The sequence below is a fragment of the Copadichromis virginalis genome, linkage group LG13 (genome assembly GCF_057382275.1).
Source record: "Copadichromis virginalis isolate Kocher_CV1m ecotype Utaka linkage group LG13, C_Virginalis_male_GT1.1, whole genome shotgun sequence".
NCBI classification, from domain to species: Eukaryota; Metazoa; Chordata; class Actinopteri; order Cichliformes; family Cichlidae; genus Copadichromis; species Copadichromis virginalis.
In genome coordinates, this window is record NC_140630.1 from 8,468,273 (window position 1) to 8,495,815 (window position 27,543).

A 27,543-nucleotide genomic window follows, 5' to 3' on the forward strand; every position below is an offset into this window, starting at 1 on the left:
AAAACACGAAGCAATGCTGATTCTGTGCTGTGATGTTGTTTGAAGGCCGATTGAAATTTATCATTTATATTATTCTCATCAAGGTAGGTCTGCAGTTGGAGCAGAACCACCTTCTCAAGTATTTTAGCCAGAAAGGGAAGCTTAGAAATTGGCCTAAAATTGGCAAAATCACTAAGCTCAAGGTTCCTTTTTTTTAGAACAGGTTGGATTATGGCATGCTTGAGAGCTGAAGGTACATAGCCAGAAAGCAAGGAGAAGTTCAATATGGACAATAAACAAGGTCCAATTACACTGAAACAATCCTTAACAATACGGGATGGGAGAGCATCATGTACACAGTTAGTATTGTTCAGTTTATCAATTAGACGCTTCAGAGTGGAGAGAGAAACGGGTTCAAATTGATAAAAGGTGGCCGAACAATCAGGAGTAGACATACAATCAGTCACCAGAGGAAGAGTAGATCTAAGGGATAAAACTTTATCTAAAAAATAGTTTGAGAATTTTCCACAAAGACCCGGGGAAGACAGCAGTGGCATAGAGGGACGGGGGTTCACCACAGAGTTAAAAATTTTAAATAGAATTCGTGGATTATCACCATTAGTGGTAATAATTTTAGAGAGAAAAGCCGCTTTAGCCGTTCTGGCAGCAGTTTGGAACTTCGAGCGGCTAATACGTAAAATATCATAAGAAGACTGAAGTCTATCACTCCTCCACTTCCTCTCATCACGCCGACATATACGTCGTAGGGCACGAACAGAATTATTTAACCAGCATTGTGAGAAAGTTCTAGGGCGTTTCATTTTGATGGGTGCAACAATGTTAAGAATCGAGGAACAGGTGGTAAAAAGAGTATTAGTAGAGTTCTCAAGTGTGTGTGGGGAAGAACAATCCAGCATACTAAATGGGGAGTTAACAAAAGACGTAATAAAGTTGACCACAGTATTAGCATTAATAGTGCGCGTAGGATAAAGAGGAGAGTTTAGGTATTGTCCAGTATCACCCAGGTCTACATCGAAGATGACCGGGGAATGATCAGAGAGACCAGTATTCCTGATTTCCTTAATGCAAATGTCCACATTGAATGAAAAAACCAAATCAAGGGTGTGGCCTTGAACATGGGTAGGCTCATTCACCCACTGAATAAGATTAAAAGAATCAGTCAGCACAAGAAAGTCTTTAGCCAATTGGTCATTCATACAGCAGACATGAATGTTAAAATCTCCAGAAACAATAACAGAATCATATTTAAAAAGAACGGATCCCAAAAAATCAGCAAATTCAGAGATAAACATCTTATGATATTTAGGCGGACGATAGACCACGACACACAAAGTGGTCCGAGAGCCCGTCAGTTCCAATAGCTGAACTTCAAAACTGGAATAGGTTGGAGAGGATAGCAGCCGTGCATCATGTTTATTATTGAAAACCGAGGCTAAGCCACCACCTCTACCAGTTAGCCTAGGTGAGCTAAAGAAGGCACAGTCAGGAGGTAGAAGCTCAGAGAAGGGGATGAACTCACCCGGAGAAGTCCAGGTCTCCGTTAGAAATAGGACATCCAGTCCTTAGTGTACAATCACCTAGAGAACATAAAACCAAAGATAAAACAACGAGAAGTACAATGCCGAGGCGAAGACGTGGTCGGAGACGGTCAGCCATGCACACCGGCGCCATCTTGCTTAAACAGCTGATTCACTAAAACAATCTGTTTCTCAACCCACTAACCCGCTAAGCGCGCTGTCAAGTCAGTTTAGGTTATTGGTCAACTTCAGACAAATGTGATCCCAAGAAACCTCCTGGCTAACAAAACATACAGTACTAAGAAAAAGTCTTCTTTCCTTTTTTTACATTACACTGTGGTGTAATGGTTTTTGTTGTTGTTGTTGTTTTTTAAAGTGGTCTGAAGCAATAGTTCTTCAGGGTTTCTAAAGGTCTTTCAAAACTTCTGTGAGCAGAAGCTTTTTCACTCACTTTCAGTCCTGTCCTTGCGCCGGACCATTTATAGATGGATGTTTTTGTTTGTTAACTTACTTAACACTGAAATATGAATCATTCAAGCACCTAACTCAAGAGATGAAGCAGTATCATCTATGCACAACAGGCAACTTAGCAGTAAACCAATTTTAAATTCTATCTTTAGCCCTTTTGTTACTAGCAGCCTGTCGTAAAAGCACATCTTTGTTAAGTTGAATTTACAAAAATTGCCAAACTGTTTGACAGGCACAAAATGGTAGTATGTTTGCAATAAAAGGTGATTCCTCAAGAGCTATTTGCCAAAAACTGTAGTGTCTTTAAATGTGGAGGAACTGAACAAGTGGAAGACAAAAGAGTAGATGGCAGCAGACGAACAGTATCTGAAAATCCTGTTCTTGAGAAATGGGAAAGACGCAGCAAAGGCCTGAGAGGACCTCAGATGTGTCTGGCCCTTCTTAGATGCTTAGATGATTGGATTTGTAGCTTATATTTGCCCTCTTTTGACAACACTAACACAATAACGGGTTCCTCCCTCGTTCAGTGAGGTTTGCACAGGTCATGGTAAGTCAGAAGAAAAAAGGAACACTTGACTGATGAAGCAAATGTTTGAGTAAATGCTTAATCAGTGAATTTAATCTTGTACCTAATTTGTCTAAATGTGACTTATTTCCCACATATCTTTGTTCTTTAATGCCCTGCAGAGTCCTTGTTGAGAGCAATCCTGATTTAAAGCAGCACAGCAAACAAATGTAACTTGCTGTGACTTTGTGTTATTTCGGTCCTGCTCACTCACTGGCACTGCGGGCCTCTGGCCCCCCTGATGGGGGGGAAGTATCGCCTCAGGCCGTCCAAAACTGCAGCCAGTGTAATAAATTCACAGCTGAACCGCAGCCTCCTCCCTGATTATTGCTGTCTTGGCCCGATAGGTACAGATGAAATTTTCCACTCCTCATGTGCAGGATTGCAAGTGTTATGCAAACTGGACATAACTTTGCAGGTGCTGTGTGGTTTTACATAAATGTAGGTCCCATCTAGATAAGAGTACAGCACTAAAACCACTCAGTTTGAGGGTTCAGTTTCAGTTAGAGGCCTGCACACTGCAGAACTGTGTTTAATCCTAATTAGTGGACATTCATTTTATCTTAAGTGCCTCTAAACCACAACAGCGCAAAGTACAGATGATCTGCAGGGTAATATTATTAGTTGTACAGGTGGAGTGTTTAGTAATGGAAAAATAATAAAATAAGTAATGGAAGGAGATGTCACCACTGACATCTGAACCGCCATTGGCTTAAATCACAGTTCGACTCTTGTTTATTTAATTTGGGTGAAGAAGCTTCCCTGTTGGGAGTTGCTGCATAATTTAAATGTAGTTTTATAGTAAAGACTGTACAGTTAGGGGCACAAACGTGCACTTTTGTTTTTATTAAAAAAAACACGTTGGGTAGGGAACAACGTGATTCGGACTTTAACGGGGTGTTAGCGCTGTGCTACGTCTCATTTTTCTTCACATTGTTGGAAATAAGCAGGAAAAGAAAAACAGCTAACGTGTCCTCTCCCCTCTCCTGTTCATCAGACGCTCGACGGTGGGCAGAACGTCATCCAGCTGGAGACTGCGGTGGGTGCGGCCATCAAATGCTTCGACAACGCCCTGGGAATAAACGTTCCCCGCAGCCGCTTCCTGCCGGTCAAGACTACGTCGGACCTGCTTCTGGTCATGTCCAACCTGTACAGCCTGGATGCCGGCTCGCTCAACATGAGCCCGAAGAGAGAGTTCCCGACAACGCCGCACGTCAAACTGGGCAGCTCCTTCACCAAGGTAATCACACCAGCTGTGGAAACATCGGAACATCTGTCACTGCGTGTGCAGCCTGTTGATCTCACGTGTGGCTGTGATGATAATAAAAAGTGCCGAACTTTTTCAAAGCCACTGATTAAATGTTGATTAAATACTTCATTAGAGATTTGTTATGACCATTGTGATGTTAAATGGGATGCTAAAGTTGGGTGTAAAATAAATAAATTCTTCCAAGAAGGTTTCTGAGTAATCTCCTGATCCTCAGAGGTTACACCACTGATGCCCCCAAATTTCTGATTCTCAGTGACGGTATTTAGTCAGTAATTTAATTTGCCAAAGGATCTGTGGGGTTGAAAAGCTCACATACAGATGACTTACTTTTCTCTGTGTCTGCGCTCAGGTTCAGGAATACTTGATCCGCTTCGAGAGCATTCCCGACATGCTGGAGCTCGACCATCTGACGGTGTCCGGAGACGTCACCTTTGGGAAAAACGTGTCGCTTAAGGTAAAGCTCTGCAGTCAGATTCATTTTTTAAGACGAGGAAACCTTGTTTTCTTTTGTTCCATAATGCCAGCATGTGAGCTACAGTTGTTTTCATGGCCACAAAACGTGTTACAGCTATTTAATTTACTCTGAATATAACGACGTTGAGCGTAATAAATCCAGAAAGCTCGCCGACAGTAAAAGAAACTTGCTGTTTTAGTAATGTGGTGGAGAAGAAGTGCAGAGAGAATTGAAGACATTAATTTCAGACTTTGAACCTGCGTGCTTCTGTTTTTGATTTACGGCTTTAATTAAATTCAGTCCTGTCATCATTTCTGTCTCTACAGGGCACCGTCATCATCATCGCCAACCACGGAGATCGGATCGATATTCCGGCTGGCTCCATGCTGGAAAACAAAATCGTATCCGGCAACCTCCGCATCCTGGACCACTGAGGCCTTCTTCACCCTCATCGTGTGACGTAGTCCCCCGTAATCCCTGTCATGTGACCCATTTGACATGTTGACACGACATCAAGAGATTGTGAGAGGATATGACTTTTTCCCCTGGAGGCTGAGTGTGATTGCATGTGCAGTGCTACCCTGCAGTCTCAGCATTAAGAAGCAGTTCGCCTGCTTTGATGGTTGGAAGCAGCTGGGATATACTGCCCTCTGCAGGCTGTTCATCACATAACCTTTAAAAGTATTACTAATGAACTAATCTTAGCGACCACTTTTAAACACTTTTATCCAGATTAGGGAGAAAACAACTCACCCTTTGTTTTCTTTTCTTCTATATTGATTTTGACTTTTGTTGGCCAGAAAATAAAAAATAATATATTCTAAATAGGTAGGGATAATATACTGATATACTCACATATTATTAGGGACACTAGTGGGAGTACAGTTTGGAGAACAAATTAGATTTGGGGTTTTTTGCACTGCTAATGCAATCACAAAGATGAAGTCATGGGCATTACGGGAAGGTTTTGACCTCTTATTTCAAGCACAAAGACGTCTCTGCTGGACTCGATACGGTTTCGCAATTTAGCCGCAGCAAAACACACAGAGTTGTGTAATGTAAACCCAGCACAGGGTCCTGATTTACCACTGAGTTCAACAATACAACAGAAAAGGATGTCTAGCAGTGCAAAAATGACTTACTGGTACATCAGATTTCTTAGAAACCCAAGTGGAAATGCAGCGCTTAGCACTGGTTTGGAGAGGTGTCATTAGGAACCTCTGCTGGATTTTCAGGGCTAATGCAAATGTCATTTTATTAGGGAGGAAAAAATTCAGATATCAGGCGTGTCAGCAGTTTATTCCACAAACTTGCCCTCAGTCTGCCCTCAAATGTAGCAGGTAACGGCGACAAAGTGGATACAAGCACCAAAAATAGAGAAGTCAGTTGAATTCTCAAGTATACAGCTTAAAAGCTTCTTCAGAACTTCTTTGCTTCGTTTCTAACTAAAATATTTTATAATTGAAACATTACAACACTGGTGTTTATGACAGTATACAAACACTGAGGGTACTTTTAAGGTTTTCTGATATTTTATGAGACAGAATAAGATTCTCTGCATTCATTTTCCAACAGAAATTGAACATTTGGTCTGATTTAGCGACTCTTATGCATCCAAATTACCAGCACCATTAAAAAAAAAAGGTACTGTGGTTAATACAGCTGTGTCTGCCTATATTCATCCAATGAGAATGTATTTACACTTCATGTATTTTACAACAGTGAAAGCTCCTTTTACCCTCGGTGCACACCCTGTCAGTCCATCCTGCACCCCTGCGCTCCTGTTAGTAAATTATTCTGAATCAAATGTTTATAAATGAGACAAAAAAGACTTCTAAAGTTGACTCTGCTCAGTGGACTCGGTGTAATTTGACACTAAGATCATTTAAAATCATCAAGTCTAGCTGACTTCATCTGGCAAGCCTCTTGAAAATGAGCTTTTAAATGGATAATTGACTTTACCACAAAAGACTTTGGTACTTGTATCCACTTGTGAAAGGTGTCCCGGGAGTACTAATTTGTCGGCTGCACTATGAGGATGGACCGACCTCTGTAGTACCATCGGCTCAGCTGTGACGCCGCAGAGAGCTCTGAGAGCATTGTTAATGGAGGCGAGGCTGCTCTGCTGCAGAAACTGAATGATATCATTTTTTTTATGCCTCATGCTCAGTAAAAAAAAAAAAACCACAAACAAAAAAGCAACCGTATAAAGCTTTTTCATATCGGCACATTTTTTGACCAAAATGTTCTGAGATTGTCTGATGTTGTCGGATCAACTGATTAAAACGATCAATAACATCAATATAACCAGCTCTCCAGTTTATATAGTATTGATGTAGCTGATACAGACTTCTCACTGACTTTTAACTGCATTACCATCCACAAGTCAGTGTTTTGCATGTGTTTAAAAACACTCAGAACCGTTGGAAACATGAGAATAAATGGCAAAGGCGACGGCTTGTTATGCATGTGGCTCAAGTGAAGCTTGGCTTTCATTAGTTTCAGGTTTCACTAGTGTCATATCACCGTACCCTCTCAGTTTATTGGCTTCAAAGGATGAAGACCCAAAGATAATACATTTTGAGCAGCGTTCTGATGGAAATGTGACTTTTATGTCCTTTGCTGCACTCTCCTGCTGATTTTTTTTCACTACAAGCCGCATCTAAAATGCGCGAGTCGTCATTAGATCTGTTGTTGCCGTGAAGATTAAACAGAGCAGCTTTAAGCTGAATTAGTGGAGCCCACGAAGCCCGCAGCGACGTCTGTGCTGAGAAATAATTGGGTACTGCGATATGAGATTTTCTGGGACAGGATGTAATTTTAAAGTGAAGGCCTTTATTCGTCTCTGTGTGGAGTAGCTGACGAGAACATCACAGTGTTGTGTATTTTTTTTTTCCGGTTTGTTTTCACCTTCATGTCATGTGAAACCTCAGCGTTTCTCCGGTTTCTCTGCCCATCCCATCACTCAGCGTTATTCCTTCACCCAAAGACACGAGGTGCTGTGTTTTCTGCAGTGTTGGGGCACACACACACATACACATATTCATTTACATATGTACATGTACACAAAGTTTCAGTGTGAGTATACTTGAGATGGGTCCGACCCGTGCGGACCGAGAGCCCGAAAGCAATAAGTGTTGATCTGTGACAGCGACGAGGTCTCAGCCCAGACCGCTTCTGCCTCTTCAGAGGTGAATAAAGTGCAATATGAAATACCGAACACGTGTACTGTGTCATCTGTCCGTCAGTCAACTCTTGAGAGATGTCGGCAGAACATTTATTAATGTTTCTGGAAGGTTTGCAGAGAAATCCAGAACACTGATCCAGTTCCTTTACTCATTCTAATCATTTGTATGACCACCTGGTGGCCTCTGAGTGTAAAAGCACCAGAAATCATGTGTATGGAGCAGTCAGGGTATGAATTAATAGTTCATAAACTCGACTCATAAAACAAAGCAAAATGTGCAGAAGCAGATGCTTGACTTCGTCTAAAATCTCTGTATTTAAGAGATACCAACTGACCCTGAACTAGGGTTGGACTGTCTTCTTCCGGTTATTTCCTTTACAGGTCGCCACAGCAAATCATCTGCCTTCATCTCACCCAATCCCAGCATCCTCTTCTGTCATATCAACTCTCTTCATGTAATCCTTCACTACATCCATGAACCTTTTCTGGGGTCTCCCTCTTTCTTCCTGCCTACCAGCTTCAGTATTCCTTTGTCCAACATATCCACGAACCTCTCCACTGCACATGTCCCCGCTGTTCGACCTGAGCTGTCCCCCTGATGTACTTCTTTCTAATCCTGTCCATCCTGCTCACTCCCAGTGAAAATCTTAATATGTTCACTTGTCATCTCCAGCTGTGCCTTTTGTCTTTTTCATCTCCAAACCATACATGCTAGCAGATCTCATCAGCATCTTGTAAACCTCTGACATAATTTTTAGCAGTTAATTTGAAAGACTACCTAAATTTATCTATTTAAGAGTTGATTCAAAGTCAACAGAACAAAAATGAGACTTCTGTAGAATCAACAGGTAAATCTGATCGAGCCATTTCCTCTCACGTCTATTAACTTGTTGTGTAAACCGTAGTTTTTGTTTCAGTTAACTTACATTTTGTTTAATAGCTTTGCACTGACGATGCAAATAAAACCCAGCACACGGTGAAATGTGTCACTTTTACACTTTATTGTTTAAAGTCGTTTACAAAAAAGTGTTTGCTGGAAACATTCATTGCTTTCGCCTTTTACAAGCACAAATACACTCCGAACAAGAGAGGAGGAAGAGCGAGTGGAGGGCGGGGGCGGGATCAGGCCTGTGTTCGTGTAGAGAAACAGTACAGAGACGGAGGGAAGCCCTTAAAAATCACACACTTAATCCATGACAGAAGACTGGGTTAGAGAGGCAGGACGCACATCTGAATCCAGATTTGACTTCTAACTCGTGAGGTATCCTCAGTAGACCTTAGCTGTGTGTGTGTGTGCGTGTTTGTGTGTGTGTGTGTGATTCATATTCGTATTTTCTCCCTGAGGTGAGTTAGTGTGTTGCACTCTGAGGATACTGATGGACATTATCTGGAGAGCTACTTAATGTGTGGACACATGAGCACGCGTAAAAACTGCACACATACAATCAACACGAACGTATAAATTACAGCTTCTCACTCACACGCACTACTTTTACCTGCAGATACGAGTGTGTCCACGCAGACCTGAGGCTCTGTGTGAACAGTTTGGAAGTGACTGATTAGTAAAGCTGCTTCGTTTTCTGGAGGTTTCTACAGTTTGAGTGTGTGTCTCGTTCGAGTGAAGTGGGCGAACAGCAGTGATGTTACAGATGTGTGCAGCAGGAGAATCTGTGCTTTCACATAATATCAGGACAGTGGTCTCCAAGGTCAGCATTAACTTTTCAAACAGCATCTGATAAATGATCTGTAGTAGCTCATCCTGAGCTTTTGATCACAGCACACAGTCTTCCTCAGCACATGAAGTTGGATTCGGTTATTTTGCATCTCTGCTTTACGTTGTTTTCGAGGCAGAGCTTCAAACTAGTTTCAGAATTATTTTTTTTTCCCCTTCGACTTTTAGCTCTGTGTGATGTCATTCAGAGCTGACATCCCACCTGTTGTTTGCATAGCCAATCAGAAGAAAGTTGGCTTAAATTTTTTTTAAAAAAAGGGATAAAACTGCTTGTTTCATGCAGAGGACGAACTGATGGGAGGAACCAAGGCACAGTAAAAGATAAGGATTATTTTGAACTGTGACTCATGCAAAGCTACTTTAAGAGAATCTAATCTGGAGCATCTGTAGTGCTGCGACTTTTAAAAAGAAAAGTTTAGACAAGAAAAATGAAAAATATTTGTGGTTTAGTGCAAGTCTGATGTTATTAGAGGAATCAAATCTCAAGTTTAAGGTCACGTTTCAACGTCGTTTACTCTTCAGTCAAAGGACTATCAGATGGGTTGGTGGGCAGATATTAAATAACTAATCATACATAACTAACCCGTGCACTGGAGCTGAAACAAAAATCTCTCCTTAAAAAGCTCTACACTTAGTTTGAACATGCAGTTATTGTTCACATTTAGTTTCTATGATAAGTTCTGAAGCAGTTTGTTATCTGCTTCCAATGAATCAATACAAAATTAATAAAAATAAAGAGGCATCATTGTGCGGTTTTTCCACTGTGTTTATCTCGAACCTGGTTGTCTCGAGTCTGACTAACTCGTCCATCCTGAAGCTAAGATGTCAGCAGAGAAAAACTTCTTTCCTCAGATTAAGTCCCATTAAAGAAACTCCAGGGCGTAAGGTGTTTACAGATTTAAGCATTTATGTGGTTTAAATATAAAGATAATAGAGTGCAGTTGGTTGTTTAGGTCCTTATTTAAAGTAAAAGCATCAGTGGAAGACAGTTTTCATCATATGTAGTAAAAGGTTATCGAATAATATATTATATTTAAATCAGAGCTCTACATCGGAAACAAACTACAAAACGAGGCCTTTCATGTCTCACACTTTATGCTCTACTCTTCTATTTTCTCTCATAAAGGCTTAAAATGACTCAGCACTATATTGAAAGAAATGTACATATAATAGCTCTCCAAGTTACTATATTAACTATAAAGTTAATAAATTAAGCCTAACAGCTCTCATTCTTGTTTTTAATCAACATAAAATATAACTAAGAGCAGCCCTGATATCTGAAGCTCGACCTTGTTTGGAAAGCACAAGTTAACACGAAGCCCTAATGAGCGCACACGCGTGCATAAAGAGAATTGTGAAGCTTAAAGCCGTGCGTGTGTGTGTGTGCTTGTGTCAAACCTGAGTCAAACCACAGCAGATGTGTTTGTATCTCCTGCTTTTTGTTGCTCGCTCGATGCGTAAGACAGATGGGACTTCCTGCACTGTGACGATTCACGCCAGAGGAGGAGAAACCTGCTGAAATGACTTCAACTGCCTCGGTTTGCATACTTTTAGGTGTAGCTGAACAAATAGTGCGTAGATTTTTTTCCAGCCTCCAGTAGGGCACGTGACAAGAAAAGGATTTTAAAATACTGGCGTAACTGCAATGCTGTCAAAAGGACGTCTAATACATTCGGAGCTCAATACTAATACCGACCAGAAAACCGTACCTCATCTGGCACAGTAGTGATCTTGCTTTGACTGTGCAGGTGTGCCTCAGACATCCCAGTTATCACGCAGAATAAACCAGACACTGTCCACACATGAAAAGCATGACCAGAGGGGTGTGCTGAGAAGCAAGGTCAATGTGGCCGCCAGGCTTTCTTCAATAATACACTCTGCCCAGCGTATTCACTTCTAACCATATTCACTGTAAAAGATGGCTGAAAACTGTATGCCTGCATTCATTTAGGTAGCCAGCAGGGGGCGACTCCTCTGTTTACAAGAACACTTTCTGGTTGTATTGGAGTCAACGCTTTCCTGATACCTTAATGGGCTCAGTTGCTGGTTTCAGGTCATATATGCCCCCCATATGCTTTCAGGTCAAGCATAAAATTACTATTTATACATGTCCTGCATCACCAGCTGAATGCAAGAACTCCCAATGACAATGCAACACATTTTGCACGTCTTCCTTCACCAGTATAATTAAAAGGTACTCCTTCCTTCAAAACATTACACCTAACTAGTCTGGAGCAGATTATGTCACCAGCATAACGTACCATGTGATCTAGACATGGTTAACAGAAAGCCATCTTTGTGACTTAAAGTCTGACTTGAGGATAAAGATACCTCGCTGATCCACTAATCTTGGTTTGCAGTGCACCCCTCTGGTCTGGTTAGCGTGTGTGTCTGCAAGTGTGTGTGTGTTTGTGTAAAGTATAACATTAGCTACATGGCTGCGTAGAGATTCACTCACTTACCCACGAAGATATTTCACGTTAAAGGGAGGGAGCAGTCATTCAGGCCATTTGCAAAGATGCCTAGAAGACTCTGTTTCCCATAATGCTTTAGGAGGTTTCAGTTCCAGATCTATTGCTTTGCAAGGGAAAAGGCTGTGGTGATGGCTAATGAGATAGAAGAATAACTGAAGGGTTTAAACACACGACGTGAGAGGACGGGGTGTATAAATATGACAGATCTGAGTGGTGAACAAGGCAGAGAGAGACAGAACAAAACCCTCAGAACACACCTAAAACTTTATATCTGGTTAACAATATACTGAAGTTTCAAAATAAAACGCTTAATAGTATTGAAGTTATCTGACAGATAAAGGATGAAGCGATGCTCCAGGGCCATAAATAAACATCTTTGTTTAAATTAGCTCTAAGAGATGTACACAGATGTATAATGCAACAATAAACATGAATAAAACCGCAGGTTTGCGCTGCGGTGTGTTAGTAATTTAGATAAATACTGTTGAAAGTCCTTTCCAAGAAACAAACGCAAAAAAGGTTTGACCCAGCAGTGTTCTTTGTTTGGTTTTTCTGTCTCTGGTTTCACATGAAAATATAGAAATCTTTGTCGTCATTCATGAAAAAGCAATACAAAGGTCACTTAAAAATGAGAGAGAGACAAAAAGTCCAGAAAAAAACAGATCTGGGAAGGTCCCCGTGTTAAATACGGGGTCAGCATCCAAATAAAACCTCCAAAGAATGCTGGGAAGTTCCCGCCGTTAGTCAAGGGGTCCCTGGAAGATGAGTCTGACGTAGCCCTGCTCGCCGCTTAGCTGCTGGGCGCAGAAGGGGCAGGCGGCGTGGAAGGTGTGTGTGCCGTGAGGAAGCGGGATCTGACTCCAGAAGGCCGCAGTCTTCTCCGAACAAACGTGACCGCAGGGGTTAAAGGCGTGAGTGGGCGGGGCCGCGTCCACGTAAAAGCCCGCCTCGCAGCCCAGCCACAGCGCCACGTACGGCCCTTTGGTTCTGCACATGGGACACTCCCTGAGGCGGCCCTCCCGGCCCTCCCTCTCCTCGCGGTGGTTGCCCCAGTTGTGGTAGCCGTGCACGTGACCGCACTGGAGGTAGACCCAGGGCTGCTTCTCGTCAGGTGTGTCTTTGCGACGCATTGAGGGAAAGGCCAGCGTGTTGAAGCCCACGGGACATTGCGGGCGGGCCGCGTTGATCTCCTGCCGCAGCGCCTCCAGGTGTTTCAGGGTGGGAGTGCGGGCCAGGCCTTCAGCAGTGCGCCACAACAGGGTGGCGCCGCAGAGGTCGATAAGGGAGCCATCAACGAGCTCCTGACTCTCCGTCTCCACCTGAAAGACAGAGGAAGGGTAGCAGGTTATACCCAGAGTCAAATTTAGACAAAACTGAGATTTTCACCGGCAGGTAAGAAAAAACTTGCTTTCAACAACTTTTTTTTAAAGCTAAACAAAAAAAAGTGGAAAGGTGATGATTTATTGTGCACAGAAGACCTTAATGACACCGAAAGCCTACAGCATTATGTCCGACAGGAGCTGATTAGGTAGGAGCGGCAAGATGATGAAGTGCTATTGGTTCTTGGCCTCCCTGAGCAAGTCCAATAAAAAATCCAAGAAAGGTCTCAATTGTCCCAAATTTAAATATTTTTCAGCACAAAGCAATAATGAAAAAAAATCATAACTGGATTCAGTAACAAATGAGATTGCACACAAAAGTAAAAGTTAACTCTTTAGCATATTTTATGACCCTTAAATATCGAACCAATTTCTTCACCCTGGACTGGCTGCTGGTCAACTACCAAGCAAACACAGAGACAGACAACCACACCGACGACCAATTCAAAAACACCACTAATGTGTGTCTTTGGAGAAGAACGGGAGGTTTAAACCAACAATTTTGGTGTAAACTACTGCATTGCAGTGAGCCTATACTTTAAAAATAAACTGAACACTTAAGGATCTGTGGCTTTCCCAATAGTTAGCTTTTCTGTTTTTCGGTAAATTAAAAAAGTTGTCATGGTCCGTGCAAATGCAAATCCACACTGAAGTTTACTGGAAATTCTCACCTTTGAACAAGTCGTGTTCACTTATTTCATTTGTTTTTATTGTCATTTTATCGTATGGTTGTAGCAACCTAGTACTTTACTCGCTATAGCTACTATTAGAAACAAAAGATTTCACATTCTGAAATTCGACTTTTCTGACAGCAGCTACACTCATGATTCAAATATCCTGTGGAACATGTGACATTTTATATAATTTAAAAAAAAACATTAAAACGTGAAGGTTTTAGCCTTTGTGCACCCTGCAGGAAGAATTTAACATTTTCCAAATACAGCTGGTTTTATTTTAGTCATTCGAGCCTTTGCATTCAGTGACCTCTCCTGAGTGCCACGCCTCTAACCCAGTGCATGCTGGGATACGCTCAACCCTGAAGGTTGGAAGAGTATAAAACATGAAACACCGGGGCTTGCAGGATCTGTCTGACCACAGTAGGTGGCAGCGTAGCACAAATATCCACATGTCTCCCTCTGACAGATGTGGGTTTCAGGGAGGGAAGCATGGGGCTGACAGCTGGAGACAACATGGCATGAGGAAACTGAAATGACGGCGGCAGACGGGGCAGGACAGAGAACTGGTGGAAATTTTGGTGAAGTACAGTCTTGAAGTAACTGCTCGGATTGGCTCTGTAAGATCAGACAGGATGGGAAATTCCATGTTGAGATAACCAGAGGACACCAGGGTGAGGGCAATGTGAAAAAACAAAACAGGAGACAAACAGAAAAAAAGGGAGAAAGAGAAAGGGCGGGAAAGTGACACAATAAGTGACACAGAGATGAGGGTGAAGTCAGCTCCCAGGTGTTTTGATGCCATCAGTCACCCTAACACTGACACCCAGGTCACCCTGTGATTCAGGGTGAACAGATTTACATAGCGGCAGCATTACATCACCGCTGGCTCATGTGTCCCTCCTGGTCTGTAACCTTCATGTATGTCGTTATTTATGTCAGTAATGCCCTTGTTCGGCAATAACACAGAATCACATCTGCCCAGTAAAATAACACACTCTACTTTTATCCAGAGGAACACTGATCAAGTTAAATGATGAAACATAATAGAAACACAGCTAACCTACACAAATGTGATACACATTACAAATTCGTCTACAGTATGTGGGCTTCTTTTTAACATATAAATGCAAACAGATTCACAATAAATGCTTCTGTGCTGGTTATCGTCTCATATGCACCACTGTGAGGGTCACTGATAAAACACATCAAACTGCAATACTAAACTTAAAATAGATTATTATACAATCATCAGGATATAATATTTACCATGTACTACATACCTACATCAATGATTTAAGAAAATGTTGGTGATAGCAGATTTAAATAAAAAACATACATGGTCAAATTCATGAATTAACCAAACCGATCTTCTGTTATTAAATGTGTCACAGCTAACTCAGACTTTTTGAAGAAACTCTTTACCTACATTTACTATTGAACAAACGCAATGTGGAATACATGACTACAATAATGGCCTGAGATAATGTCTTCCCTTTTCATTAAAGCCTGGCTTCGTGTCTGATGCAGAAATACCGAAGCACAGAGGAAAGATGCACAGTAGAAACGCGGATGTAGCTTCTGGATCTGAAAAGTAAAGCCAACCTGGCAGCGCCTGACTCAGCCTCAGCAGACACTTTCCTGACTTATTTTCTCAGCAAGTCCCTTCAGATCACACTGATTAAAACATTAAGTCTATTTTGTTTATTTGGAGGATTATCCAGGGTTATCCTCGTTGGCTAACATCTTGAGTCGGTGCAATGACTCGGTTGCAAAACACCAAAATGGTGACAGCAAACATGCTCATTGCAAGACAGAAAAAGTCTGCATCCGTCATAAAGGTCGATTACAGCCCCAAGCAAAAAACTAAAGTGGCATCACAACTGCTGGTGTAAACTACACATGGGTGTTGTTGTTTTTAAACATTATTTTTATGGCATTTTTAGCTTTATTGGAGATTTTTTAGACAGGAAAGTAAGGAGAGGTCACAATAAAACCCCAGCCACTGGATCGAGCCTTGAGGCATTTGGTCATTTGTTCAAACTCACACTCAGTTCAGTGTTATGCCAGGTTGTTGTTTTTTTAACCTGGTGTGCTGCATTCACCTTCAGAGTAAAAGCTGAAATGCTCGTCTTTTACCTTGAAGGCGAACTGCATGTTACACAATTTCATTCCTGCTTGGAGAGCAGCTGGAGAGTTTTCTTAGACAAGTCAGAGTTTTCCGTAGAAACTATGGGCGACTGCGGAAATCTGCAAGCAACCAAAGAAACTTTAAGGAGGCCAACTGGTTGGGGAACATACATTTTCCCCTCATAAATGACGGACAAGTTACCGTCAACGTGGTTAGTAGTCATGTGACTGTGAAACCTCAATACTAGCACGGAATGGTGAAACTGACCATCAGCTCACTGTCCTGAATGGTCAATATTATGGTCATGCGGCGACCATAATATAGCCTTCAAACTGCCCAATTTGAACACAGTAGAGTGACGTCTGATGGAATAGAGTTAAAAGCAGTACAACCTTGTTATAGTCATTCATTCTGAGACTGAATCGCATAGCGCTGCCTTTTATTCATTTTGAGGCATTGTTTCGTTTTCCCTTCCTTTTAAAAAGTACCGGCCTGGATTAACATCGTCTGTGAGCCGATCCTCACCCTCAGGCTTTATGTTACGTACTTCAGATTTTCAGCTGGAACAGGTAAGAGTTCAGAAGGTTAAGCAAAACCCTGTATTTATAAGGTAGCTTCTTCTAACCCACTTAAAAAGACAGTTTAAAGAAGTATTTGTCTCCTCAGTGTATAATCATGCTCAAGCTTAATGACATAAGGGCCCTCGGTCCATGTAAACATCGAGATGCTCTCACCTCCTCTCAGAGTTTAATTAAATTACACTGAAACCGTTAAATTATCAGGACAAAAGCTTGTATTAAAGCAGCAGGAGCTCAGACACTGCACTCCGATCATTTGTCATCCCTCACGAAAACCCCCACAGCAGCACTACCCCCCACTACAACCCACTGTTATATGTGTGTGTGCGTGTGTGTAGACTGCACTGTAAGATATTCCTAATTATGTCAAACAGAAGGGCAAACCAGCTGCCCTGCTGGTAAAGGCTGACTCAATCCACCCAATAACTGAAACAAACTTGTGCATGTTTCATCTTCACCTCCCAGTAACGACGCAAAAAAGCTACCAAAAATGCTTCTGATGAATCTTTATCCCCACATGTCATTTAAAGATTACACACCGTGGAGCTAAACATTAAACCAACAACTCAGGGGCTTTTGGCAAACGTGCTGAGCCAATTTATTCAAGACTATTCAATCACAATGTCCTTCATGTGTCAGCGTCCGCTACGGCAGAGCAGTTCTCTCATTAAGAGAAGTGCACTTGAGAGTTGAGGAAAACACTATTAGAAGCCAGTAAGATGTTCAGTTTTCACCCTTTTCGGTCAAAAATAATGTTGTTGTTTAATGATTTAAGGTTGTTGGATGAGTCCAACACTCAGTTTTTAATTCTAGTTTTGATATCGAGTGAATACAAACCAACACCTAACTGGACTGAAATGACATCTGCTGGAAGGTTTCTAAGCAGTTTAACCCTGAACAGAAATCTGATCCCTTAACTTTAAATATGGAGGTTGTGCTGCTCCTGCCACAAAAAGATCCAGTCCAGGAAGCATTTAAGACAATCATGTTGTTGTAGTGATTCCCATCTACACTTTATTGTAGTAAAGATATCGAGAAGTGTGCTTTATGTCTTATTTTTGGCTAAGAAGAACTGGCAACAAAGACAAACTTTTTAAACCTGAATCAGAGTCACAAAACTTTTAAAGCACTTATTATCAGATTTTTTCGCTACATTTTATTCCCTGATGGCCAAAATTAAAATTCATGTTAGGTCTATTTCCTCATTTATTTAGATAGGGACTGCATGGAGTCACTGCTGAGTAACAGTGGCAGTTGACGGAGTGTTTTTATTGCTTCATGCAGAGATGTGACTGGAGGCACAAAAATGCATTGAGCAGGTTTATTTCAGTTTCATCGTGACACAAGATTTCATTTCTCTCTTTTGGTTTCACATTATTCATCAAAGGCCAAAACAGAATAAATGACTTATAAAAGCACACATATATTTAGTCAGCTATTTAGTCATTAAATTCTAGTCTCAACAATCAAGATTTGCACTCCACTAAACAGGTTTTGGCCTGTTTAGGACTTTAAATAAAAGAAAAATATTTCATCTAAGTGGGGTTTACTAACTCAAACTTTGAAAAAATCACAGAGAAAATACGGTAATTTTAAAATTTAATTCATGTTTTACTTTTTTCTGTATCTCTGTGTAATAGCACATACAACAAAACAACAATGGGTGTAATATTTCAAACCAGGGCTCCAACATCCTCTTTAGAGTTAAGGCTTCTTGTTGTAGTCACATGTTAAAGAAACATGTTTTAAGAAAGTACAAGTTATCTTTGTAGTAAAGTCCCACAGCCTTTCATCTTGTATAGTGATGTTACCCCAACTGTAGCGACGCTGACAATGAAAGGACTCCACCTGAGCAGTAACCACTCGTATGTGCAGACGGTTTAAACACCATCGCGCTTTGTTACCGTGCGTAATGAAAATATGTGCTGTCCCGCAGCTGGCAATACAAATGATCAACCAGCTGTGAAATAACGAGTGGATGCTGTAGAGGTGGATAACACTAGTAAGTGTGTGGATGGGAAAGGGCAGGTGGAGATAAGGGAGCTGTTAATTTGTGGAAAGACTTGAGAGCAGGTGGGACACTCGATAAAGGGATGGATTAATATTACGGCTGCTGACTGTGTGCGCGTGGCTGATGATATACATCTTGTGGAGAGGAGGAGAAGAAACAAAGACCTAATGAAACATCCCAACAGCCTCGTAAATCCAATCAGACAACTGTCCACACTGATGAGACGCAGACAGCGCCGCGACTGGCTGGGAGACTGTGACGTCAGCAGGAGGATCCCTTACATGGTCTTGTTACAAACAGCTTTGACAGGAGGGCCTGCTGCCATGGAGATAGCATCCCAGTGACCTCCTGGTGGGTGTTAAGCTCTGACTGACCTCCTGCTGCCTGAGTGACAGCGCTGCTATGCGATTGTGATGAAGTATGAGATACTGTGATGGAATGTGTGCGAGGGAAATATGTTTTGCGGTTAACTGATTGCCACGGAGCAGAGAGACTGAAAATGCATTCATCATGTTAATCACAGTAACTCATGATACATATCCTACGATAACTGTGGCATCGCGATACAGCAGTTCTGCAAGAAAATCACAATATTTGTGATTGTAGAAGAAAAAATTACCTCTAAAAAGGCAAAGACCAAGAACTGTGCATTTCAAGGTTTTCATGCGTTTTTTAGCAGTGATTAAAACAGGTTAAAATGCTCAAATCAAAATAAACATTAACATTTAGATGCTAATAATCACTGAACGTGTGATGATGTTTGTGCAACAATTATGCAACTTTTAGAACTCGCTAATTTTCTCCCCCTTCTGAGAGTTTCTTCTTTTAACCTGTATATTTTACTAATTACTGTGACTATTTCCTGACAACTTTAAAAAAGTGGAAATATGCAGGAACTCATAACTTTTGGCCAGAATTGACTATTTTTGGTGACAAAGCGTGGCACTAACTTCCTTAATTGGCACAGGTTGCTAGGAGTTAGTGGAGAACAAGCTGAAACCTGTGGAGCTGAAAAATGACAATCCACAGTGTCAAAAATATTGGCATCCACCAGCGCTTCCCCTCAGCTTCCTAGTAAACACACCTATTGTATATATTTTTTCAGAAAAACCTGACCTCAGGGTCAGTGAGATTCAAACTTGTATGAAATTTTAAGTAGATACACCTATGGAAAAAAGTAAACAGTTCATGTGTTCCTACCATCTTTCCCCGCTGCTGTGCTGAGCGCGTTTCTCGCAGGGTGAAGACGTTGCCGCAGACCGAGATCTCCCTCCAGACGCCTGGTTTGGAGTCCTGGCTAAAGCCGTTGCGAGGGTGCATCACCAGCACGCCATTGGTGGTCAACCCGTCCATCTGACCATCAGATGTCTTCCACTTAGCAGCTTTCTCCTGAATGAAGCAAAAAACACGCTGATATTCATATGCGTTCAGCAGCCCTTCGTCCAACCTCCAATCATATTTAGCAGACAATGTGCAGATACATATTTAGCAGACTGAGCTTTCTCTACTGAGCATGTGTGAGTTTAGTGTTGCCACCAAGAGCACTAACAGGACACCATCAGTTGTTGTCCTCTGCTGTCAAACAATGACAAATTGAGAAGGACAGTAAAAACAAGAACATGGGAAAAGTAAAAGCAGGTTAAAGGTTTTAGAATAATATGAGAGCACACGCTCTACGACACGTCTTTCATGTCTTGTTTTCCTCTTTGTCCTGTGGTTCTTTAGTCTTTCCTTCTCTCATCCTTCTGCCTTTTTGCTCTCACAAACTCGCCCACACGTGTCTGAAGCTCCAGATGAAACAGTGCTCACCCCGAGGAAGATGCTCTTGGAAGAGTCGAAGCCTGCGGCGTAAATGCGCGCTGTGTAAGGCGGCGTGCGCTGGCACATAATGCGGCAGGCGAAGCGGGAGATGGTGCTTTGGACCGACTGAGTGTCTGCATTACTCTGGCTGCCTGCCACTGTATCCGTCACTACAAAGTCTATTGGACTCTCTGTGGATCGACCGATCTGGAGAAGAGAGATGGAAAGATTAGCCCACAATGCTTTTCAGCGATGTGATAATATAATGATGTATTACCTCAGGGGAAGCTGGTAAGATGAAAAACATAACAGAGAATGGAGACAAAAACTGCTAAATGGATGCAGAATGTGTCCAGGATGGAATCCATTAGGAAATTTGAAATACATAAGCCAAGACAGTTGGATAATCTTTAATAGCAGACAATACGCAGAACAAAGACATGCTAGAGACTTTTAAGTAGAGTCGAATTGCTTCACATGCATTGCAAACTTGTATAAAACCCATAAAACCCCTAAAGATGAGTACTTTTCTTCCCTGATAGCGTCACCAGAGTACCATAGACACCACACAGGAAAGCCTCAGTGTTAGTGCAAGTCAAGACAGAACACAATGACTTTGGAGGAATTCTGTGTTAAAAGCTTTACTGATGCAGTAATATCTTTTGTCCAAATCTGACTAAGATGAATGATTCATGATTGGTTCATTTTATTACTCAACACAGTGAGATCAGGACACAGTCAGCTCCAAGAGTTAATGTCACCAGATGGAAAGAAGTCATTATGTGACATGGCTGAAAGCACCAGCAGAGCAGTAGACTGCTTTTTCCAAGCTTAAGGCGACTCACCAGTTAAGGTCATCAGGCAAAAAATAATAATAATAATAGAAATTTTAACATTTACCATTTCATTAAAACTCCATTTGATGTAAAGATCATTTTATATCCAAGCATGCATCCGTTTTCTGCTGCTTATTCATGTCTGGGACACAGGGACTCCAGTCTAAGCAGAGATGCTCAGTCTTCCCTTTACCCCTCTTCTGGTGAGGACACTGAAGCCAAGCCAACTGAGAAATGTGTTATCTGCAGCAGGTCCTGGACTTGCCTCCTTCTAGTAGGACGTCACTTAAACCTCCTCCTTTCAAATGACCAAGCTTGCATTTGGGATCTTATTCTTTTTTTCATAGATCGGCCAATAAATGAACAGTTCTGCCTTTTCTTATGCGCAGTTTAGGGCGCCAGGGATTATCCCGCCAACACCTCCGTGAATACACAAAGCACCGGACCCCCATGGATCCTTTTGCAGGTGGTAAACTGACAGGATGGTGGAGTCGAACATCGCTTGAGCTGACAATAAGCCCATTCACCGAGGCTCCTGGGTAGTTTCCTAATCTGGGCAGTACTTCTAAGGTTTTTTTGTTTGTTTTTGTTTTTGTTGCGGTTGTTTTTGCTTTTCTTTTTTTGAATCGCACTTAGTCTGGCCCCTCACCCAGGACCAATTTGCCTTGGGAGACCCTACCAGGGGCAAGTTGCCCCCGACAACATAGCTCCTGGGATCACACGGGCACGCAAACCCCTCCACCACGATAAGGTGGCGATTCATGGAGAGGTGTTACATTAAGGGCTTTTTTTTTTTTTTTTTTAAATTAAAAACATTTCTACATTTACATTTGTATACACCAGTGGTGGTTCTCAAACTGTGGCTCATCCAGGGGGATGTGGACTATACAAAAGATTTTTGTATAGAAAACAAAACTCTGGTGATGCTTTTGTGTTATTTTTTATTAACTAAAATTCAGCTTTGATCCTTGTTTATTGGTGACTTGATATGGATAAAGCTCAAAAAGAATCTCTGGTTTATACTTTGAGATATGGCACATTATGAAGATGCTGAACCTGTTTTAGTACACAGACAACTATAACTGAAGTACTTTGATATTGTTTTTCAAAGAGGCTTTTTTCTTAGCTTTTCCAAGTCCATTTGTGGCCCTTTATTCATGGTGCACATTGGAATAAAGGGTCCGTTATTACGAGAGGTACAAATTTGGAAGCAGTTTGCTGTAATCAGGACTGAGGTTTCAAAGTATCTCAAGTGTCTATGTGTCACTTCCACTGCTGCAGATCCAACTGCTGACTGTGTTGATAAGCGGGCCAAACCACAACAACTAACTTCCAATTATTTTCAGAAAGACATCATGCACTTCACCTCACACATTGTGCCTCATGTCTCTCATTCCGGCGTCCCTTCAAGGGCTCTGCTTTAAAGATCGAAAATCCCTGCACTAAACACGCAGTTGCTCTGTTACCAGCCTCTATTTAATATGTGTGTGAGTGGAGCAGTGAAGTGGAAAAAGTAAGGACTGTGAATTGGTTGTAAAACTCCAGGCACGGTGATAAAAGCTGGGGCTTGTTACCTGGAACATGTCTGTATTGCTGTCGTGGGTGTACTCCACCACCACCGTCTGGGCTCGAGACAGAGTGTAAGAGATGCTGTGCTGGTCTTTGTTGCTTATGGCCTGGAAAGACAGAAGGAAGAGATCAGATCAGCACCGAAAGCAGAATCATACCCTTCACTTTAAATGCAGAAGACTGAACTGAGCATGTTTTCTATCAAAAACACCTCTGACATCTCCTCAATGATCCTTGCAGAAAATAACAGATGCACACGGGAAGGGTGGAGATGTGTAATCATTAACTGGATCCATGTTCTTTTTGGTCAGTTAGGACCACACACAGGACTGAAACAGACAATCGCTCTTCCAGACTGCAGCTAAAGCCTGGCCTGTGCGCGAGTGCGTGTGTGAGTCAGGGTATAAAAGTGTGCGTTCTCAGAGAAGCCATTATGTGCTGATGTCAAACCAAAAAAAAGCACTCTCTCGCACACATACACAACTACAATTCCCTGATCATTTAACAGATTTTAGTGGATTTCTGGGCAGTCTTTGGGCTGATGATGGAAACACATGAACGTGTTCTACCCTGGATTTTGCAAGAAAATGCTCAGTTACCTTCCACTGGACAGCTCGCATTTGTTTCTCTTATAAACCTTGACCATGTTCCAGTTAAATCCCATGTAAAAACCATTGTCCAAATATATTTTAAAACCTTGACAAAACCTTGTACCTGATTTTTTTCCTTGTTCTGCAAACTCAGGGAAGCTCTGCTGAGCTTTTTTTCCTTTTCTCTCCTGACAATTGTGTGTGTGTTTGTGAGATTCATTGTGTGCAGTACTTTAATATCACAGAACAAAAAAGCAGTTTCACAAAAGCCTTTGTTGGAGCACTGCAGGCCAAAACCACTGAACCAGTGTGTTTGTATTTGACGTTTTCATAAAAACAACATCCTACACCTACGCAGAGATGAATTAAAGAATGCAATTTTCCATCATTAAATGTTTAGGCCATGTGTTTAATGAATCTAACTGACGGCTGCAGCTTTGTGATCACTTGTAAGTCTAAAAGGTCGTGTTATTGTGCGTCTCACCTTGGCTGCTTGTGGAGAGCAGGCGACGTGAACTGTGCTGGGCTTCACCCCGTTTGCCTTCGGCCTCTTGCAAAGTGCAAAGCGGCTTTTACGTCGCCCCCGATCCCCGTTGGGCAGAGAGCCATTGTATCTGCATGTACACACACACACACACAAACATAAACACACTTATGCATGCATAAAACAATAGGGCATTATTGTCTGGGCAGCTGCATAATACGCTGGAAAAAACAGTCATTGTGGAAAATGCTTGAGGCCTTTTAGTGCACTCCCTCCAAGTGCCTAAGACTACACGCACACAAACAGCAACCTATACTTTTTATACATGCCTTTCTACAAAAGTACATCATGTGCCCCAAAACAATAAAGCCCTCCAAACATAACCCTCGAAAGGCTGAGAAAATAAACACACAGAGAGACTCATTTAGACTGATACATGGCTGAGGAAAGGAGAATAAACAGAGGCGTTCCCTCCAACAGAAAAGTCTCTGTGGCTCTCAGCAGCACTGTGACTGCGCTGTTGTGTCTCTCTGAGCGTGTGTGTGTGACTTTGTTAACATCCTGAAATAAGAAAACATTCATCACTTCTGTCCACATTTCAGCAGGTCAACAAAGTGCCACTGATTACCAAGACAGAAAGAAAAAATGATATCTGGTTCATCCCTCTCATAAAACCTTCCACTTTCTATTCAGTACAGCAGAAGGAAGGCGCTCACTCGCCCTCACAACAACACAATCAACAAAAGGAAGTCATTAAAGCAAAACAGGTTGAAAGGCAGTTTGAGTTTCCAGGTAAAAGCGGCCACAGAGGATTTCAGGAAGTAGTTACATTATTTCAAAATAAATTCCAGTAGAGCCGAAGTTATGTATCCAGCAAAAAAAAAAAAAAAAAAAAAGCAAAAAGGACAAAAAGCTGATAGCATTGTTTTTATTTTTAACAAAAACAGACAAAACAATACAGGTTGAATGTTACACACTGGATACATGTTAAAAGTAATATGTAATTCACTGACATTTTATTAGGTACACCTGTTCAAGGCAAATATTTAATCATTTATATTTGATATATACGGCAGGAGCTCTGCGCTGTGACATGCTGAAGTTCAAACGGGGAATCAGAACGGGGAAGGTGATTTAAGATTTGACTTTTAAGGTGGCATGGTCCCACTAATTGCTAATCTACTGGGATTTTCCCACACAACTATCTCTAGGGTTTGCAGAGAAAATATCCAGTGAGCCACAGTTTTCTGGAAGAAAATGCTTTAATGATACCAGAGGTCAGAGAAGCTGGAAACAAGAAGTCAACAGCCACTCAAATGACCACGTGTTATAACCCAGTTTTGCAGACTAACATTACGTCAGTCATAACACACACACACAGGCAGAAGATCACACCGGGTGCCACTCTTGTCATCTAAAAACAAGAAACTGAGCTACAATTCACACAGACTCTCTTGGACAACAGAAAATTGGACAAACGCTACCTAGGCTGTTGAGTCTCGACTTCTGTTGTATTGTTCCTGACCATGTCCATCCCTTTATTACCACTGTGAGACCATCTTTGAATGGCCTTCCAGCAGCATAACGTGCCCCAAAGCTCAAATCATATCATATTAGCTTCCTGAACATGACAAGTAGTTTAATAAGCTCAAACGACCTCCAAAGTCACCAGATCTCAGTCCAGCAGAGCACCTTTGGGATGTTGTGAAACGGGAAACTCGCATCATGAATAAAAGAAATCTGTGATGCTGTCATGTGTCAATTTGGACAAAAATCCAAAATCTGATGAAAAAAAAAGGATCCAACTCAGTACCAGCGAGGTCTACCTAATAAAGTAAACTAATTGTATTTAAAAAGGTCTTTTGAGTTTTTTGGAAAAATGTGGACAGTTTGGATCTTTCAGAAAGTCCATCGGAACAGTATGTTGCACTTTTTGAACTGCTGCAAGATTTTTGTCTAAAATTGTACAAGAGGAGTGGTCTGTTGCACGTTGGGCTTCTCTGACTTCATTTATTTGTACAATAAGGAAATGCAATCACATATAATTTGAAGTCTGCCACTAATTATTTAAGCAGACAACACATAATAAATAGTCTAAGTAATATTTACATGTATTTATATAAACACACTACATTTTGGTTTTGGTTCTGTTTGCTCATTTATGGAAAATTGTAACAAACTTATTACTGAACAAAAAGAGAGAAATTTCCAAACACATCGGATCCGTGTTTCTCTCAGTACACAGATGTTTTACTCGTTATTGCACACACATGTTTCAGATAAGCCGTCACCAGTGTGAAGTGATATTCCTATGAGCGGTGCCACGGCTTTATAAACATTACTGCATGCATAAACACTGCTCGCTACTTTAACATTGTTATGACATCCAGAAGCCACAGACGTTACGGTATGAACTCTTCTGACTTATACCCTAACTGCACTTTACGTCTCAGAACACATAAGAAACAGTCACACGTAACTCAAGGTTCAATGTGTAGTCTTTCAAAGAGGTAATCTTCTTCATACAGGAAAACTATTCATGCAGTATAAGCACAGTTGGAACGTGTCTCCGGCCAATCAGACTCTTGAAACAAACCCACCCCCTCTATGAAGTCCAGGTATGACAGACGACACAGGCGGGTTTGTGAGGACGCCCAGCCTCCAGCTAAATGTTTCTCTGAGTTAGAAGATCTGGGATCAAACAACGCTTGAAGGGTTTATGAGTAACCATGGTGAGAGAACAGAGCCACGGCAACGTTTGGGAAGAGTAACCATGGCAAGACTGTAACCATGGTGAAGTTTAGCCCGTATCCAGAGCAAGGGCAGGGCGGTCTGCTGGAAAGAGCCCAAAGTGTTCCTGGCAGTTCAAAATCAGGTTCCCATGGGTAGCAGTACTGCATGCATGACACGAATATTCTCAAAACAAAAGCAGAAAGGTCAAAGATCGGCGACAAGTTCATGATTGTGCATGCAGGTTGGAAGACAGGAAGAACCAGAGTCAGGAAAAAGTTAGTCTGAATGTGCAGATTCATACTGTATTCCTTATTTCCGACAGCTAGCACCATCTAGTATGTTTGTGTGTGTCTGTGTGTGTCTGTGTATTCACTCCAAACACTAATAAACTAAATCCCAGTTTGCAGCAACAAGGTAACACTCATACAGTAAACCTATAAAAGCATAAAGGCAGGTAGTGTGAGCAATTACTTCTCATGCATGAGTCACTCTCTGTGTCTCTGTTTATATGTGTAAAACCAAGCAGCAACTATCAGGGCTGAAAAATAAAGTGAGCAAGGCCAAAAACCGCAGTTCCTCTAGTGGACATTTAAAGGCCAGCTCTGATAGCGAGCCAATCCCCAAAGACATGTTAAAAACATACAAGTTTATACGGCATAAAGTTTGGGTGTATGGTCCCATTGACTGACAGGTGGATGCTGACATGGGTAAATGTAGTCTCCAAGGCCTCACCTCTATTATTGAGTCTCCAAATGCGGCATTTGGGAAAACCTGACGAATTATCTGGCTTATTGTTAAATCTACCAATCCAGTCACCTTTAACACTGCAATAGTACTGACTTAGAGTTGGTAATTACTTAAAAAGATGTTGTGCTTTAAAAAGTAGGCAATAAAAGACAAAATATACATGATTGTAATAGTTCTCTCCGTGAGACCTGTATCTATGTGTTTGCATAGCTGTGGAGTATAGGGAATCACATTTATGATTCATGAGGATTTAAGCCACACGGATAAACTAATAATATTTGTGGACACACAGTTAAGCTCACAGAAATGATGCATGCAGACAGACAGAGGTGCACTGGGGGAGG

General features: G+C 41.6%; 2 protein-coding genes across 4 annotated transcripts in view; one reads left to right on the forward strand and one right to left on the reverse strand.

The window, feature by feature from the left end:
* ugp2b (UDP-glucose pyrophosphorylase 2b) overlaps positions 1-7,494 on the forward strand; it is a 43,260-nt gene extending 35,766 nt beyond the window's left edge. For both annotated transcript variants that reach the window (XM_085477120.1, XM_085477119.1), the window contains exons 8-10: positions 3,548-3,790; positions 4,170-4,274; positions 4,601-7,494. In XM_085477120.1, coding sequence (XP_085333246.1) covers positions 3,548-3,790; positions 4,170-4,274; positions 4,601-4,708 — 456 coding nt within the window. In that variant the 3' untranslated portion in view covers positions 4,709-7,494. The remainder of the gene's footprint in view (positions 1-3,547; positions 3,791-4,169; positions 4,275-4,600) is intronic.
* Positions 7,495-8,447: 953 nt separating this feature from the next.
* The window catches only part of peli1b (pellino E3 ubiquitin protein ligase 1b), a 53,811-nt gene continuing 34,715 nt past the window's right edge, over positions 8,448-27,543 (reverse strand). For both annotated transcript variants that reach the window (XM_085477122.1, XM_085477121.1), the window contains exons 3-7: positions 23,720-23,849; positions 22,651-22,752; positions 20,250-20,447; positions 19,641-19,829; positions 8,448-12,986 (exon numbers count right to left, since the gene is read on the reverse strand). In XM_085477122.1, the coding sequence (XP_085333248.1) occupies positions 12,408-12,986; positions 19,641-19,829; positions 20,250-20,447; positions 22,651-22,752; positions 23,720-23,849 (1,198 nt within the window). In that variant the 3' untranslated portion in view covers positions 8,448-12,407. The remainder of the gene's footprint in view (positions 12,987-19,640; positions 19,830-20,249; positions 20,448-22,650; positions 22,753-23,719; positions 23,850-27,543) is intronic.